General features: G+C 41.4%; 1 protein-coding gene across 1 annotated transcript in view; it reads left to right on the forward strand.

Moving 5' to 3' along the window:
• The window catches only part of igdcc4 (immunoglobulin superfamily, DCC subclass, member 4), a 92,310-nt gene extending 75,596 nt beyond the window's left edge, over positions 1-16,714 (forward strand). Inside the window, exons 16-20 of the mRNA XM_078427356.1 lie at positions 4,329-4,466; positions 6,075-6,189; positions 8,283-8,514; positions 9,200-9,364; positions 14,013-16,714. Coding sequence (XP_078283482.1) covers positions 4,329-4,466; positions 6,075-6,189; positions 8,283-8,514; positions 9,200-9,364; positions 14,013-14,699 — 1,337 coding nt within the window. The 3' untranslated portion in view covers positions 14,700-16,714. The remainder of the gene's footprint in view (positions 1-4,328; positions 4,467-6,074; positions 6,190-8,282; positions 8,515-9,199; positions 9,365-14,012) is intronic.
• Positions 16,715-19,732: the final 3,018 nt, after the last annotated feature.

Here is a 19,732-nt window from a genome sequence, read left to right on the forward strand (position 1 = left end):
AGTTTTTGTCCCTGTTGATTACTATAAGGAAAACCTAAATTGAAATAACAAAGTGGTAAGGTGATGTGATATGTCAGTGCTCATATGTCTTTATCTACTTCTGCAAGCAACATTGTGTTTACTGAGGAAGATACACACAATCTCCCAAATGTTCTAGGGGCCGGAGAACCTAGGGTGATGGAGGAACTGAAGGAAATCCACATTAGGCAGGAAATGGTTTTGGGTAGACTGATGGGACTGAAGGCTGATAAATCCCCAGGGCCTGATGGTCTGCATCCCAGGGTACTTAAGGAGGTGGCTCTAGAAATAGTGGAAGCATTGGAGATCATTTTTCAATGTTCTATAGATTCAGGATCAGTTCCTGTGGATTGGAGGATAGCAAATGTTATTCCACTTTTTAAGAAAGGAGGGAGAGAGAAAACGGGTAATTATAGACCAGTTAGTCTGACATCAGTGGTCGGGAAGATGCTGGAGTCAATTATAAAAGACGAAATTGCTGAGCATTTGGATAGCAGTAACAAGATCATTCCGAGTCAGCATGGATTTACGAAGGGGAAATCATGCTTGACAAATCTACTGGAATTTTTTGAGGATGTAACTAGGAAAATTGACAGGGGAGAGTCAGTGGATGTGGTGTATCTCGACTTTCAGAAAGCCTTCGACAAGGTCCCACATAGGAGATTAGTGGGCAAAATTAGAGCACTTGGTATTGGGGGTAGGGTACTGACATGGATAGAAAATTGGTTGACAGACAGAAAGCAAAGAGTGGGGATAAATGGGTCCCTTTCGGAATGGCAGGCAGTGACCAGTGGGGTACCGCAAGGTTCGGTGCTGGGACCCCAGCTATTTACGATATACATTAATGACTTAGATGAAGGGATTAAAAGTACCATTAGCAAATTTGCAGATGATACTAAGCTGGGGGGTAGTGTGAATTGTGAGGAAGATGCAATAAGGCTGCAGGGTGACTTGGACAGGTTGTGTGAGTGGGCGGATACATGGCAGATGCAGTTTAATGTAGATAAGTGTGAGGTTATTCACTTTGGAAGTAAGAATAGAAAGGCAGATTATTATCTGAATGGTGTTAAGTTAGGAAGAGGGGATGTTCAATGAGATCTGGGTGTCCTAGTGCATCAGTCACTGAAAGGAAGCATGCAGGTACAGCAGGCAGTGAAGAAAGCCAATGGAATGTTGGCCTTCATAACAAGAGGAGTTGAGTATAGGAGCAAAGAGGTCCTTCTACAGTTGTACCGGGCCCTGGTGTGACCGCACCTGGAGTACTGTGTTCAGTTTTGGTCTCCAAATTTGAGGAAGGATATTCTTGCTATTGAGGGTGTGCAGCGTAGGTTCACTAGGTTAATTCCCGGAATGGCGGGACTGTCGTATGTTGAAAGGCTGGAGCACTTAGGCTTGTATACACTGGAATTTAGAAGGATGAGGGGGGATCTTATTGAAACATATAAGATAATTAGGGGATTGGACACATTAGAGGCAGGAAACATGTTCCCAATGTTGGGGGAGTCCAGAACAAGGGGCCACAGTTTAAGAATAAGGGGTAGGCCATTTAGAACGGAGATCAGGAAGAACTTTTTCAGTCAGAGAGTGGTGAAGGTGTGGAATTCTCTGTCTCAGAAGGCAGTGGAGGCCAGTTCGTTGGATGCTTTCAAGAGAGAGCTGGATAGAGCTCTTAAGAATAGCGGAGTGAGGGGGTATGGGGAGAAGGCAGGAACGGGGTACTGATTGAGAGTGATCAGCCATTATCGCATTGAATGGCGGTGCTGGCTCGAAGGGCTGAATGGCCTACTCCTGCATCTATTGTCTATTGTCTATTGAAATGGTTTCCGATTTGAAATCTAGTTGCCTTGATTTTAAACAAATATATACGTGCCTGACCTTGTTGGTCCCAGTGTGAAAGACAGACTTATTCTGTTTTTATGTAGGTAATAGATGTCATCATTCATGCTAGTGCTTTATTAAAAAGTGCATGGAAGTTGATAGCACCGAACATTATCACAATGTCTTGTTGAATTTATTTTTGCTGCTTGCTTTAATACTGGAGGTTGTGTACAAAATATCTGCTCGGTGACATGTCCTCTGGAATTAAATCTATAGGACTGAACAACTTAGTCAAAATTATAGTTGCGCATATTCTTTTTTTTTACCCCATTTCTCCCCCCCATACTCCCATTTTTTAAACTTACCACTTGTATATCAATGTTCTAATGCGAGAAACGTTTGATGTAACATTTGTAAATTAGCTTCAGACACTTTAGAACAGAGGAAAGCCATTCGGCCTGTCGAGTCTATGCTGGCATCCTCTGCCGCAGTCGCCCACAGTCTCACAATTGCTCTGTACTTTCCTCCAAAGAATTTACCCTGAAGTCCCAATTCCTATTGAAATCCATGAATGACTTTGTTTCCACCATCACCTTGGTGAGTTCAGGATAATAACTTTACTTACTGCAGGAAAAGGAGTTATTTTTCACATTCCCCTTTCTTTTTTTTTGCCCATCAATTAGAAGTTTCATTGCCTGGGTCTTGCATATCTTTCATTTTTACCTTAATCCCATGATCTTTTTCACCTGAATCAAATCTACTCAAGCTTGGTTTGGTGAAAGAGAGCAAGCACAGATCCTCTAGTTTAGCCTTGTCGTTGAAATCTCTCATCTCTGCACTGTAATTGAGGCAAAATCGTGAATACTCCCCATTTCAGTTGGTTCCGTTATTGTGCAATTGGAGAATTAGGTTGTCCTTACACAGTAAATTACTTTAAATGTGGAGAACAGATTTCATCCTGCCATCCCAAGTCCCCATATCTGTGCCTCTAATCCATCCACTTTGCATTGCAAATCCCACTGTTACGAATGAAAATGCAAGATAGGGAAATTGCAATACAATAGATAATTCAAATTTAATTACAGCAGCAAAATAGAATGTTCAAAAAGATATAAATGGATGAGATTGGAAGTATACAAGGAAGATCATTGTCAAAAATGACAATGGTTGAGCCAAAGCTGAATGGAAAGAGAAACAGAAATGTGGTACGAGTGCTTCGGAGTTGTAAAAGGAAGAAATCATGTTTAGAATCTATGGATGAATTGAAGTAATCTCTGAGTTATAAAAAATGTATGATACAATCACAAAACAAGATTGTCATCCATAATCTGTTATGAAATGAAATGACTTGTTCCTGTGACATCGCTAAAATAAAACAATATCTGCTGTTTGCCTTGAGGAAGAACAATGAACTTTATCAACCTTATTATGCATTCATATTCCACAAGGTTAGTTTTGGAGTATGCAAAGTTATGAATCCTCAATACCATACTTTAATTATTAATTGGATGCCATACTCTGAAATGATTCAGCAGCACATCAAGACTTCCTTTTCTCAAGTCAGCTCTGCATCTAGTTTTAGTTTTAGGGACACAGTGTAGAAACAGGTCCTTTGGCCCACCAAGTCCACACCGACAAACGGTCACCCGCACACTATTACTATCCTACACACTATGGACAATTTACAGAAGCCAATTACCTGAAAACCCGCACATCTTCGGAATGTGGGACGAAACAGGAGCATCCGGAGAAGGTACGAACTCCGTCCAGTCAGCATCCATAACCAGGATTGAACCCGGGTCCCTGGTGCTGCTCGGTAGCAACTCCACCGCTATGCCACTGTGCCGCCATGGTGTCATGTTAGGTAATGTAGATAAACAATATTGCTGCCGTGGACTGTAAAATTAATTTGCATCAATAATTTCAAATAATTGTATTTTGAGACTAAAATTTCAGGCAGAAAAAGTAGCTGATGGGAACTGGTAACATTGGATGCAATATTATTTGTACGTTCAAAATAAGATAATTTCATGTGTTTCTAAATCATGTTTTGCCCAATGATTGGCTGTCGTGATTTTCTGCCTGTAAATCAGAAGTAATGATTTGGGGGCACAGTGGCGCAGCGGTAGAGTTGCTGCCTTGCAACACTTGCAGCGCCGGAGACCCGGGTTCGATTCCGACTACGGGTGCCGTCTACAGAGCTTGTACGTTCTCCCCGTGACCTGCGTGGGTTTTCTCCGAGATCTTCGGTTTCCCCCCACACTCCAAAGACATGCAGGTATGTAGGTAAATTGGCTTGGTAGGTGTAAAAATTGCCCTAGGATAGTAGTGTTAATGTGCGGGAACCGCTGGTCGGCGCGGACCCGGTGGGCCAAAGGGCCTGCTTCCGCGCTGTATCTCTAAACTAGTGTAAGAAATAAACTAATAAGATGTTGATTGTGTTTAGGATGTTGGCAGTAGGTCTCTTCAATTATCATTTTTGTTATATTTAGGGCACATTTTCAGCACCGACGTGCAGGGACTGGAAAGTGACACTCGGTACTTCTTCAAGATGGGCGCAAAAACGGTTGTAGGAAGGGGACCATACTCCACAACAAAAGACGTGCAAACTCTGGCAAAACGAATATTAGGTAAATTTTGACAACAAGAAACTGACAGATATTGGTTATTATTATATTAGGTAAATTTTGATAACTTATTTTTATTTGGTATTACATGTTATAACGCAGCTAACACATTATCTTATTAATAAGCAAGGATTGAAGCATTAAATTATAAGTGTGAAACACTTTGTACACTGAGAAGCCACACTAATATACTGGCGACCTCCATGTTAGGGCTTTCGGGTATTGAGAATTCACCCTTACAGAATTCACAAATTACTACCTCAAAAATTTGCCCTTGCAAATTTTATGTTGGAAAAAAAAGAAACTAAATACCATTTATTTATTTTTCAACTTCTGTTTCTTGACACGCGCAGAGGGTACAGCTTTGTGTTACGGAAAATCGCAACCCCCACTCATGCTCCCGTCCCCAAAATAACCTGGGGACATTAGTGCACCTTCAAGGGTTAAGGAAAAAGTTAATCAAATGCATCCAGATGAGATATAGCACAATCTCTCCATGAAGCATTATACAGTGCGGTGTTTGATTCACTTGGTGTTAAATTCCCATGGCTGTAAAGAGGAGAAAACACCACTCGCTTATTGCCCTTCAGTTTGTCAACCAAAGATATCTGTTATTCACTATGATTCATCTCTAAATGTAAATAAAGGTTTTGATGTTTCTGTTTTTTGGGAGTGTTCCTCTTCAGCCAATCTCCCAAAGCATTGTTAAGACGCATTCCGTGAGCATTCACCAGATTTCAGTCAAAATCTCTTCACCATCATTCTAAGAAATGAACACATTAATCCTTTAATTAATAAATGAAAGATTTGAAAGCCGATTTCATCTGTCTTACCATCCATTATCTGCCCGCGTGGCTGAAGCAACCTCAGATGGGCATCTTGGGCTGCATGAATGTGCTGGGCCTTTTGTGTTGTATGACTCTTAGTTGGAAAAAGTAAGAGTTTTTAAAAAAAACGATTCCAGCCCTTTTAAGCAACCATTTAGCTTTGATTCCCTGAACTTCCCACACTATTAATGTTAGATCAACATGGATGGCAATTGTTCCATAAAGACTACTTACCCAGGAAAATGTTGGATTAGGAAAGCTTCATTTGACCTAATCCTCATGAGGCATGCAGAGGAAATCCCATGCCATTACATCACTTTAAAATATTATTTTAAGTGAAAAATTCCTACAAGAAATGCCAGGCAGTATTACAGTTAAATGAGAACTAGGCTGATGAATGTGAATCATTTCACATGTCCCTTCACCTGGTGGCATGCTCTGAATGATTGCTCAGGGCTCCTTTTATATATGTGTTAAGCCGACCTGATGATAGAGAGTGAATGATGGAACATTCAGCAAATTAAAAGTGGAGGTCATTAATCTGCTATCCAACGTGATGAAGTGTTTGTGTTTCCACCAAGCATTATACTGTGATAAAATGAGGGAGAATTAAAAACCTAACAGAGCTCCTTTCATTGAATTTAATGCTTTAAAACTCTAGTGAGTACTTGGGTTGGCTGTGTGCTAATTACATTCTTGGGCTAATGATATACACCTTGATTTCTACAATTGTGAATGCATGCTACAGATGTGACAGGCTACTGCTGTTTCCTTTTGTTTTCAGGACTGCATGATCTCCTTGATGTACATTCTGTAACAGGCATCATTGTCGGTGTCTGTCTAGGGCTGCTTTGCATTCTCTTCTGCATCTGTGCCAGTTTCTGGAACAATAAGCGAAGGTAAAGAGCTTGATTAAGCCTAATTTATCTGTGCTTAATTCATTGTGGATAACCAATCTATGGTAACACATTCAGGTTGTGTTAAATATGCATTGGTTACCAATTCCTCAGACGAGTTTTGTAGTGTTTGAGTGTAAATGGGGTAATTAATTTGAAAGACCTTGTTCAAAAATGGAAGATCATGGGCAATGACTGCTTTTACAAATTTTGTGACTAAACTTAAAATACTGAAAGAGAAATGTACAAAATGTGAGCTTATATTTTTCCTGATTTTTATTTGAAATCAATGTCAATGCTCATTAAGATGCATGATCTCAGTCTTGGGGAATGTAAATGAACAGTTTCTTGCGTTTGCTTGCAGATCAGTATCAAACGCCCAGGTCATATATAATGCCTTTGCCCGACGGCTCCATTACTGGAGAAGGTTTTCTTTTGTTCAATATTTATAGCGCATCACAAACGCGAGTATCAAGCCAAGTTTATGATTTTGCTACTAATAGCAGAGCGAAGAAAAAATCTTTCCATTTTCAAGTTCACCCCCTCTGCCCCCACCCCCCTCCCCAACCCCCAACTCCCCAACAAGAGCCCAGTGGCAATACCACTCACTGAATAGTAGGTCTATTCCCTGTCATATGTTTGTGGATTCTGGACAAAAGCATCACTTTATTTCTGAATAGTTTTGCATTGTGCAAATGAGATTAGCAAGAGTTTAAAATGTTGAGACACACAGCACTTGGGACCGGAGTTGCCAGAGAATTTTAATCCATTAATCTGACTTGAGTTCCAAAGGTGAATGGCCATTGCTGTTAAGGATTGCATTGCTCAATATGTGAGCAAATCTTTTAAATGCTGTTAGAATTTTGTTTCCATTTCTCTAATAAACTTGGTCCACGAAGGTTATTCTGATTGTGATTACTTATTTCCTACCGCTCTCCATCCAAGTCTGAAGAAGGGTCTCGACCCGAAAAGTCACCTATTCCTTTTCTCCAGAGATGCTGTCTGACCCGCTGAGTTACTCCAGCTTTTTGTGTCTATCACCAGGTAGTGTGTTATAAATGACTGAGGAATGCATCAAGCATGGGAAAACTAGGATCAGTTTCAATTTCTTCCTCACTTGGAATTTTTTTCATCTCTAAAATTCCTTTCTATTCCCTGAACTAACTCAGTTGTATCAGTCTGGTGTAGTACACAAGGACATGACATAGTTAATAATACTATTAGTCATAGTATTATTAATTACAACTTAATAGTGGTAGTTATATATAATATTTGTACGATTAAAACAATGTTTTATTGTGCATTAAACACAAAGTTCTGGAGTAATTCAGCGGGTCAGGCAGCATCTGTGGAGGGAGTGGCTAGGCAATGTTTTGGGTCAGGACCCTTCAGACTTTAGATTCCAGCACCTGCAGTTCCTTGTGTCTGTATTTTTATACGTTCTGTTTCATTGTAACTGGCATCCCAGTAGAGAAAAGAAGACGAGTCTGACCATAATATTAACATAATTATCCAGCAATTGGTTTTCTTAGACAATAGGTGCAGGAGGAGGCCATTCGGCCCCTCAATGTGATCATGGCTGATCATTCTCAATCAGTACCCCGTTCCTGCCTTCTCCCCATACCCCCTCACTCCGCTATCCTTAAGAGCTCTATCTAGCTCTCAATTGAATGCATTCAGAGAATTGGCCTCTACTGCCTTCTGAGGCAGAGAATTCCACAGATTCACAACTCTCTGACTGAAAAAGTTTTTCCTCATCTCAATTCTAAATGGCCTACCCCTTATTCTTAAACTGTGGCCCCTTGTTCTGGACTCCCCCAACATTGGGAACATGTTTCCTGCCTCTAACGTGTCCAATCCCTTAATAATCTTATACGTTTCGATAAGATCTCCTCTCATCCTTCTAAATTCCAGTGTATACAAGCCTAGTCGCTCCAGTCTTTCAACATATGATAGTCCCGCCATTCCGGGAATTAACCAACGCTGCACGTATTATTTGACTGTTATTTGACTGACTCTTATTTGACTGACTCTTATTTGACTGTTGCTGGAAGAAGAGTATGAATGAATAACGTTGGTTATTCTGTCATTTACAGAGACCCAGGTCCTGATTGCCACCAGACAACTGAGCAGTCCCACTACCGTCGGGCAAGGAATGCGTCATCAGCTCACAATGCTGCCCTTCCTCACGCGCATGAGCTTGAAACACTAATGTCTACTCTTGGTGATGATCTACCACTGCCACTTACTGAGATAACTCAACTTACTGAAGTGCAAATCTTTATGAATTCCAGCCTTCCAGATGATGATATTCAGATTAAATTAAAGGTATTTTTGTCTCTTTATGAATAAAGTGGGATTTGGAAATCAGGCATCAACGTACATTTTACAAAATGATACTTAATTTTCTACTAAAGAAGGAGGGATATTGTGGGGAAGGAAACTAGTTTAATTGTTCTTGCTTTACTTATCTCTCATTCCATATTAAAAGTTGTTTTGAGAAGCTAACATGTGGAATCAAGGGAATAAAAATTTTAAAGATGCTTTTAATATAATAATGTTGTTGACGTAGTCTTCTCTTGCCATAAGACATAGGAGCAGAATTAGGCCTTTTGGCCCATCTACCATTCAATCATCTATTTTCCCCTCTCAATCCCATTCTCCTGCCTTCTCCCCATAACCTTTGATGCCCTTCCTAACAAGAATCTATCCATTTTCACTTTAAAATTACCCAATGTCTTGGGCTGCACAGCTGTCTGTGACAATAAATTCCACAGATTTCCGATCCTCTGGCTAAAGAAATTCCTCCTCATCTCCATTCTAAAGATAGGTCCTTTTATTTTGAGGCTATGCCCTCTGGTTCTGGACTTTCCCATTACCGGAAACACCCTTTCCACATCCCCTTAGGGTCTTTCTTCCAGGTTTTCTTGCAGTGCTAATTTTAGAATATTTTCCTGCACTTTTCCTTTTATTTCTTTTTTGACGAATGATGTTTCTGTTTTGATTCACAAAGCCTGCCTGGAATGGTTCTGTTCATCATCAATGGGCAAAAGATTCGATTTGCTACAGCAGTGCAGTCCATCCAGATTCTACTCGCAAGACCAGTGAAACACTGCGCTTTGAGCCAGGTCCCAGCGAAGGTGATCTACGTGGAAATATTGTTTTTGACAGTTTTACGGTATGTCTTTGATTATTCCTAATCAACTCCTCCTTCATTCAGACAAGTTAAAGGAGTCATTTAAAATCAAGGTTTTCCATGAATACATAAAACAATTTCTGAATGGCAAATATAGCAGACTGAAGTGTCTGTGGTTTTACATTTGAATTCATTGAGTTGAGTTTAGTTTATTGTCATGTACAGTGAAAATAAAGGTGAGGTACAATGAAAATCTTTTGTTGCATGCTAACCAGTCAGCGGAAAGACAGTACATGATTACAATCAAGCCATTCACGGGTTTCAAGAGAGAGTTAGAATCAGCTCTTGCGGCTAAAGGAATAAAGGGATATGGGGAAAAAGTAGGAACGGGGTACTGATTTTAGATGATCAGCCATGATCATATTGAATGGCAGTGCTGGCTCGATGGGCTGAATGGCCTACTCCTGCAACTATTTTTTGATGTTTCTCCAGATACATGATAAAAGGAATAACGTGAATAACGTTTAGTGCAAGATGAAGCCAGTAAAGTCCGATCAAAGATAGTCCAAGGGTCTCCAATGGTGTAGATCATAATTCAGGTCTGCCCTCTAGTTATGGTAGGATGGTTCAGTTGCCTGCTAACAGCTGGGAAGAAACTGTCCCTGAATCTGGAGGTGTGCCTTTTCACACTTCTATACCTTTTGCCCGATGGGAGAGGGGAGAAGAGGGAGTGGCCAGATTGCGACTCACCCTTGATAATGCTGGTGGCCTTGCCGAAGCATTGTGAGGTATAAATGGAGTCAATGGAAGGGAGTTTGGTTGTGAAACCCACTCCAGATATTTGTTTATCCATTTCTCCCCAACATTGAGCCTGGGCTGCTGTGATTTGTAGCAATAGTGGAGAACATGCATGCGTGTATTGTCCACTGCACCCCATTCACCTTGCCCCTCCAACCATCCGAAATGGAAAGTGCTTCTCTTGTGTGGTAGAAATGGTTACATTGAAACATAGAAAATCGCTGCAGGAGGAGGCCATTCGGCCCTTCAAGCCAGCACCGCCATTCATTGTGATCATGGCTGATCATCCACAATCAGTAACCTGTGCCCATCTCCCCATATTCCTTGATTCCGCTAGCCCCTAGAGCTCTATCTAACTCTCTCTTAAATCCATCCAGTGATTTGGCCTCCATTGCCCTCTCTGGCAGAGAATTCCGCAAATTCACAACTCTCTGGGTGAAAAAGTTCCTTCTCACCTCAGTTTTAAATGGCCTCCCCTTTATTCTAAGACTGTGGCTCCTGGCTCTGTACTCGCCCAACATTGGGAACATTTTTCCTGCATCTAGCTTGTCCAGCCCTTTTATAATTTTATAATTTTTTCTGCTAGTTAATAACTGAATAGTGCACAGATTGTTCCTAAATCAAAGATTAAGGATATGAAGCTCTTACAGGCCTTCAACATTATAATGTGGTAAATGGGAATATTTGCTAATAATTTCACAAGTAAATGGGCCAGACAATACCTGCCTACAGCAATCTGTGGGCATGGACTGAAAAATGACAAATAACGCTCTCCCTACACAATTCCCAGCCAATGACCAACTCTGGCAAGCGGGACTCTGCGCTGACATTCAATGGCATTATTAATAGTGGGACCCCTTTGTATTAATTTGTTAGAAACTTAACTGTAAATACAGCGGCAACAGGAGCAGATAAGAGGATAAGAGTCCAATTGTAAGTGATCCACTTTATGATTCACTTTATTAAGTTTCTGCATGAATTGTACAGTTCATGAACATCATGGTGAGCACTCTACTTGCCTGGGGAGGTGCAGCTCCAACGAGATTCAAGTTCAGCACCATGCTGAATACCTGAGGCAGTAAGTACATTGGAGTTGAGGATGTCTTGCACACGAGCATATGAATTAAGAGCAGGAGTAAGCAACTTGAGCTTGATATGCCATTCAGTAAGAACATGTTTAATATTGTAATCCCAACTCGTATCCATCAACTTTCAGTAACCTTTCATCCTTCTGCTGGGAAAGCAGTTACCTCGTCTATAAAAATATTCAAAGACTCTACTTTCACTATCCTTTGAGGAAGAGAGTTACAAGAACTTGCACTTCTCTGAAAGAAGAAATTCTGAATCATCTCTGCTTTAAATGAGCTACCTGATAGTTTTAAACGGCGGCCCCTGATTCTAGTTTCTCTCACAAGAGGGAGCATCCTCTCTACAGGAATACCACGGCTTAAATCCATATTTAAACAAAGTCCACATTTTAATCTTGCTTTCAAACTGTGCATACAAATCAAGCGAGGACTGCTTTTATTCATTTAATGAATATAATGTTCCAGTAATTGTTACTTCCATTTTATGTAGGCTATGCTATTATTGATAGAATTGCTGCAATAATGTTATGTAGTGGACGATTTCACCCATTGTTCTCCATTCATGTTGTTTATACTGGGTTGCATGCTGTTCTAATGAAAACAGAAAACCCTGCAATGAACATTGCAGGCAGCAGGAGCACACGAGTTAACCTTTCAACAATTGAGTTTACATGGGTATTGATAATCAAGTTGTAGGAGCCGAATTAGGCCATCCGGCTTATCAAGTCTACTCCGTCATTCATTTAGGGCTGATTTATCTTTCCCTCTCAACCCCATTCTGCCCTCTCCCCTTAACCCCTGACATCCGTACTAATCTATCAATATCTACTGTACAAAATATCCATTGACAGCCTCCACAGCCTTCTGTGGCAATGAATTCCACAGATTCTCCACCCTTTGACTAAAGAAATCCTCCTCATCTCCTTTCTAAAGGCATGTCCTTTTATTCTGAGGCTATGGCCTCTGGTCCTACACTCTCCCACTAGTGGAAATATCCTCTCCACATCCACTATATCCAGGCCTTTCAACTGCTGTACCTTTGGGAAATCCCCAAGTCCAGAACAGTTACAACCTATTCAAAATTAAATTAAAAGGAATAGACTGTGTATAACATAACAGAGCTTTATTTGTCGTTCGGTACCGAAGTACCGAACGAAACTACATAGCAGTCATAGAAAAAAAAAAAGAAAAAAAAAAGAACACAAGACACATGACCCCAACACAAACGTCCATCACAGTGACTCCAAACACCCCCTCATTGTGATGGAGGCAACAAAACTTCCACTCTCTTCCCCACGCCCACGGACAGACAGCTCGTCCCCGACCGACCCGCACAGTCCCCGCACCGGGCGCTGAAACGTCTCGCGGCCGAACCGGGCGATGAAAGGCCCGCGACCTTGCGCAGCTAAGTCCCGTGGTCGAGCCGCACCAGCGGTGAAAAGTCCCGCAGCCGAGTTGCACTGGGCGATGTTAAGCCCCGCAGCCGAGTTGCACCGGGCGATGTTAAGCCCCGCAGCCGAGTTGCACCGGGCGATGTTAAGCCCCGTGGTCGAGCTGCACCGGGCGATGTTAAGCCCCGTGGTCGAGCTGCACCGGGCGATGTTAAGCCCCGTGGTCGAGCCGCACCAGCGATGAAAAGCCCCGCAGCCGAGCTGCACCGGGCACTGTTAAGCCCCGCAGCCGAGCTGCACTGGGCACTGTTAAGTCCAGCGGCCAAGCCGCACCGGGATGTAAAGTCCAGCGGCCAAGCCGCACCGGGATGTAAAGTCCAGCGGCCAAGCCGCACCGGGATGTAAAGTCCAGCGGCCGAGCCGCAGCGGGCGATGTTAGGCCCCGCAGCCGAGCCGCACCCCGCGCCGTGAGGAAGAGAAAAGTCCCCCCCCCCCCACCCCCACCACCACCCCCTCCCACACATACACAACCGAAAAAATATATATAAAAACCATCCCAACACCGACACACAACAAAAAAAGGGAAAAAAAACAAACGGACAGACTGCTAGTCAGCCGCTGCCGTTAGGCGCCGCCACGTGAGAAGTGCATAGAAGTAAGTGCATTTTCCATTTTTCAAACGATATGCCTGATATTGGTCATCATATTTTGCCTCAGTGCATTGTCAATGCTTTAAGCGGTATGTAATGAAAATCTGGAAATTACAACCTGCCAGATGAATTTTGTGAGGTTTTCTTTTTGCAATCTGAGCATTTTCAAGGGAGGATTAGTGCATTTGTTTCACTGAGTCATAGAGAGAGTGGTGAACTTCCATTTCAGTGGTGAACTTCCAGTTACAACATGTCCATGTATTTATTATAGATGCCTCGATATTTTGTTGAAAGGATGAAGAACTAGATAACGTGCTTGATTAACAACAGGATATGTGGTTCTCAAAGGTTTCCACGGTGGAGTTTTCCCCCCAAGTCTGGAACAGTTACAGCCTATTAATTGAGATTGATTGCTCTGATTAGTCAATGCCACTATCGTACCATCACGTGATTACAAAGATGGGAGCAAGTGAACAAAATGTGCACTATTTTCACGTGTTCCTTTGAAGTTAACCTCAAGTTAGCTTTTTGGTCATCGAGGTTGTGTGATTTATTGTTGTACCGAGCAGCCTTTCCCATTGTCTGTGGAACATCAGCAACAAGTGCTATAATGGCACTAAGTATGGACAGTTAGGAAATTTACGCAGTCTGTGTTCTCTAATCATTTATCTACTTAAAAAAACATGATATCTAAATATTAAAAATACTAGGATTAGAAGAACCAAATACTAAAGTGTTCTGTTTTTCTTAAATTCCCATACAGGGTTCAGCAAAGAAAGAAAATCATCATTCAGGCCTGAATCAAGTTGAAGCTGAAGTTATTGTTCATTCTGAGTTATCAGCATCAGAAAGAAATTCTGTTCTTGAGAACCAAGGTTCGCAAGGTAATGAAGGTCTTCTGACAAAGTCCTTTACTTCAGAATCCATAGAAGACCTTCCCAGTGAGGATATTATGTTACCTAGTGAAGACTGCGAGACTAAGGAAAACCTTGAGATTGAGTGCTCTGCTGAAATACCAGCGAAAGCCCAGAAAGAAGATTATCAGACCAAGCTTACCCTTGCTTTGCCTGCAGCAGGGAGTCGACCTGTTGAGGTTTGCGAGAATTCTTTGTCTCCTGTTGGAAATGGAGTAAAGAACTGCATCGATGCAGAAAATCTCAAAGATGTCAAAGAAGACAATTCATCACTACATTCTAAAACTCAAAGCAAATTGAAGATCGTTGAATGCCACGGACTCAGCAATGGTTTTCAGAGCAGTGAGGGTTGGCAAAGCTCAGTTAATGGTTTAACATTAACAAACAGAAACTCTGAATCGCCATGTCTAAAAAGTGCAGAGAGCCTCCCTGGTAGAAGTCAGCCTTTGGCTACAGACGAGGATGTCTCTGCTTGTCATTTCATTGCCTCCAGTATCACGACTACCTCAACACCTGAGAAAGACTTGTGTCCGTAATCAATAACACACTCCCAACTTTCCCAAACACTGGGGTGAATCCTGCAATTACACACTCTGCGAGTGCCTATTACCACATTCACCAAGGATCCTTGCACAGCACTGAGTCATGAAAGAACCTGGGATCACTTACCAGTTCCTGTACCTTGTATTTTAGATACATGCTCCTCTGTGATGGAATGATCTAATTTTATTTTCTGAGAGGACTTTCGCTTATTTAATATTATAAAGTGAAATTGTATGTTTTAGTGTAGCATTTATAATACTTCCACCTTCCTTCAATACAACAGAACTACCTCAAGTCTGTTTAAAATATCGAGTGGTATTGTACTCCATTAGTTTTGTAGCTTGTAACTGGAAAGTACTTAAGCAACTGTGCTGATGAAATGCTATAATGAAATTAACTTTAAGAAACAGATGCACATGCACCTTTTCAACCATACCCCACTGCACCTGTCACACGCACGATCAATCAGATGTCATTGTTGTCGGGTGACGTTGAGAGAGGTTTTAGATATATACATTACGAATGGGAAATAACTATTTTTCCTATGGAAAGTGTGCCATATTGCAAGTTATGTTTGTAAATTATCATTCTGTCAGATCAGTGATTTGGCTTGAAGGTGTGTTTGTAAATTCTGAACCTGTGACGTGTAAAAGAGAACTTTCTTCTGGGTTCCTCCTCATCTTCCACAGGTTTGTTGGAAAATACAAGTAGACATTGAAATGGGTTTACACTACGGTGAGGTGGATAATGAGGAGAAACCAATGAAGGAGTTCACGATGCTGATCTGTAACTTGTAATGGAAAATAATTATTTGTAGGAAACTCAATGTGGGGAGGAAAGGTACTTTGAACAATGGCAATTTAAATTTGAAACAAGCCTTATTTTGAACCCACCACCATCCCTTACCTATAAAATGAAGATTAAGCCTTATCAAGACCCAATGTCACATCTTATGTGCAATTGAAAACACTTCATCACTGCTTCAAATTTATATTTTATTACAAAAAAATGCATAGCCTTCATTTGTGTTTACAATTTTTAGAGTGAAGACTGGTAAAATAATGCACATTTATGACTTTCTAAAGTGCATCAACTACTGTTTCACAATTCTAGGAATGCTGTACATAACTAACAGTTTTACTGTGTACATATTCTCTATTGAACATCTGTCATATATAGAGCAAGTTTCTTGTGTAAAGAACACCTTTCCATTTATTGCACTGTTCTATAATAGAGCAGTATATTTTGACTCAATAGAGCAGCATTGTAGAACGTCTAATTTAATTAAAATCTATCTACACAGCTGAATATCCATTATTATTTCAGGGTAGATTATGGCACATGTCACTTCTAGGTCAATCATCTCCCTCTTGAAATTGCCAGTAATTTGTCATCTTGCAAAACTGCCTATTAAAAAAGCATCAGCAGTCTAATGTACTTGGTGATTTACTCTCTTGTGGACAACGTCTTATTTTATCTCTGTTCAGGATCTGTTTTGAAAAGTATAGAGATATTCTGAGGCTTGGCACAAGAGATGTATTGATTATCCAGGATTGACAGACTAGACTCTCTGCGTTGAATATTGATAACAGCAACAGTATTGACCTGCATAATGGTGTTCATGTTTGCAAATAACCTGATCACTTATTGTTGAATTCTTACAAGATATTCCATTTTGCAAAAGATCTTGTGAAGTCAGACGGAGCAATCTGTGACACCACATTTTCCATGGTGTTTGCCACTCTGTACAATTGCACGTTCCCTTATAGATGATGGTTATTAACTGAACATTTCCAATAAATAATACATCTGAGATACTTCAGCGCGCTCCCAATGGACTTATGTTTGTGATATTGCCAGTGCCATACTGTAATTACTGTGCTGTCCAAAATCTGCTTGTGTTGTGATTTTTACAGCCACAGCCACAGCCAACTTTGCAGGAGTATTTGGCTTTAGATTTGCTTACTGCAGTTACCTCAGATATTCCATTTTGCTACCATTGTTTCTTTTTGAGCAGAACAGTGCCTGCATATATTGTAAAGTTGAGTTTATTGTCACATGTACAAGTGCGGTGTGGTACAGGTGCTATGAAAATCTTGCTTGCAGCTGTATCATAGTCACACAGACCTGGATGAACACACACAAAAACAAATTATACACACAAAATTCTAAAAGAAGACTGCAACAAAAATGTAATTAGTGCAAAATCATAATTGGGAGAAAAAACAAGTCCTTACTGGTCTAGACCAAAAGGTGGGTGACAGTGTTCTGTCAACAAGCTAGGATTTGAGTTGTGCAAATTGGTTCAGGAACCTGATAGTTATAAGAAAGTAGCTGTTCCTGAACCTGGTGGTGTGGGACTTTAGGCTTCTGTACCTCCTGTCTGATGGTAGCAGTGAAAAGACCGTATGGCCTGGATGCTGGGGATCCTTGTAATCATAGTCATACAGCATGGAAACAGGCCCCCCTTGCCGACCAAGATGCCCCATCTATGCTGATCCCAACTGCCCGCATTTGGCCCATGTCCCTCTAAACATTTTCCTATCCATATGTCTTTTAAATGTCGTTACACTCCCTGCCTCAACTACCTTCTCTGGTAACTCATTCCATATACCCACCTTCCAAAAGCTGCCCTTCAGGTTTCTATTAAATCTTTCCTCCCTCACCTTAAAACCATGTCCTCTTGTTCTGATTCCCTTAGTATGTGTGAAATATTCACCCTATCTATTCCTTTAATAATTTTATACATCTCTATAAGATCACCCTCAGCCTCCTGTGATCCAAAATATAAAGTCCTGGTCTGCTCAACCACTCCCTATAGTTCAAGTCCCTTGATTCCTATAATCCCTTGATTCCTGGCAGCATCCTCATAAATCTACTCTGTACTCTATCTAGCTTAACGACATCCTTCCTTTAACAGGGTGACCGAAATTGAACACAGTACTCCAAATGCGGCCTTGCCAACATCTTGTACAACTGTAACACAACATACTCTATACTCAGTACCCTGACTCATGAAGGCCAAGGTACTTAAAGCTTCTTGACCTCCATATCTACATGTGACCCCACTTTCTGGGAACTACATACATGCAGTCCCAGATCTCTGCTCTACCACACTCCCCAGGGTCATTGTGCAGGACCAACCCTAGAGTGACTTCCCAAAATGAAAAGCCTTGCACTTATCTGTATTAAACTCCATTAACTGTTCTTCGCCCCATTTGCCCAGCTGATCAAGATCCTGCTGAAACTTTTAATAACCATCTTTACGATCTACTATACCACCCTCTATGGTACCATCTGCAAATTTACTAATCAAGCCTTCTACGTTCTCATCCAAATCGGTGATATAGCCCATACCGACCTCTGAGGCACACCACTAGTCACAGTTTTCCAGTCCGAGTAACAACCTTCCACCATCACTCTCTGCTTCCTGACACGAAGCCAATTCTCTATTCAGTTGGCAAGCTCTCCCCGGGTCACATGCGATCTAATCTTCCAGAGCCGCCTACCTTCGCGAACCTTATCAAATGCAAAATGATGAAAGATGCTCTTTCTTGCGGCTGCACCTCATGTAGATGCTTTTGTTGGTGTGCTTGTGATGGACTGGGCCAAGTCGGCTACTCTTCGCAGCCTCTAGCATTCTTGAGCGCTGGGATTGCAATACCAAGTCCTGTCTGGATACTTTCTACAGTACATCTGTGAAGGTTTGATAAGGTATTGGGAGACATACTGAATCTCGTTCAACTTCTACGAAAGCAGAGGTGCTGGTGCAACCTCTTTATGCTTGTATCTATGTGCTAGGCCCAGGACAGGTCATCTGATATGTTAACACCCAGTAGCTTAAAGCTTCTAACTCTCCACCACTGACCCACCAATAAAAACTGGGATGGGATCTCCTGACCTCCCCTCTCTTAAAGATGGCATTGGAGGAAATCCTAGCCATATACTCATAGAAGTGGGGTGGGGGGTTGGGGGTGGGAATAAGCATGCAGCCCTAAGGTGTACCTGTGTTGGTCAATGAGGAGACATGCCGTTATGGTAGGGGATGGTGCAGTGTTAGTGGTGAAGAGCAGTTTGGCCCTTGTGGTCCTGTCATACAGATGGTCTAAGTGGAGAGCAGAGAGCTGGTGAGATAACATATACTGTTGTTGACCTGATATGGCGAAAGGCAAATTAAAGCACAGAATTGTTGTAAAGCAAACTGTGGTACATCTATCCTCTATCCTGTCAATCTGCAACCAAAGGTTGGCAACGCCGATCTCCTTTCAAATCCCAGCTTGTTTGAACAGGTTAAAAAAATAACACTGGATATTAATTAATGAATGAAAATCCTGTAAATTAGCATACCTTCATCTGCTCTTAAACTTCTACATTCATTAAGTCAAGAGTGTTTTATTGTCATATGTCCTGAAATGGAACAATGCAATTCTTACATGCAGCAACAGCACAACAGGTTGTGAACACGGTACTCAATAGATACTGTGATAAACAAACAAATGAAAAGTTCAAACCCAATGGAGAGCAAAAACAAAGCAAAGTCTTTTGTGCAACCCAGGCAGTTCGTTGTTCAGAGTTTATTTGGAATTCGTAGTGATCAATAGCTTGTTGGGAAGAAGCTGATCCTGAACCTGGTTGTTACTGTTTACAGGCTCCTTCACCTTCTACCAGGAGTGAGATTAAAGTTTGGCCAGGTTGCTGTGGGTCCTTGATAAGGCAAGCTTCCTTTTTGAGACAATTTCTCACAGGCTTCATCAATAGTTAATATTCATTAAGTTGTCATTAATAATTCCATTCATAGTGGACTTATCAAAAATTATCCAAGGTCTTGTTGGACCCAAAGATCTAACGTAACCAACTTGGAAGACTAACATTGGGTGTTAATGGTGCCTTCAAGTGATAGTGCAGGAAGGACATTAAGGCCTTAAAGATGGTGCAGAATTAACCAGAATAGCACCAGAGATCAGTGACGGAGAGGCTAGAAAAGATGGGACTGTCATTACGATAGAGGAGTTAATAGAGGAACTCC

The sequence above is a fragment of the Rhinoraja longicauda genome, chromosome 33, assembly GCF_053455715.1.
Source record: "Rhinoraja longicauda isolate Sanriku21f chromosome 33, sRhiLon1.1, whole genome shotgun sequence".
Taxonomy (NCBI): domain Eukaryota; kingdom Metazoa; phylum Chordata; class Chondrichthyes; order Rajiformes; family Arhynchobatidae; genus Rhinoraja; species Rhinoraja longicauda.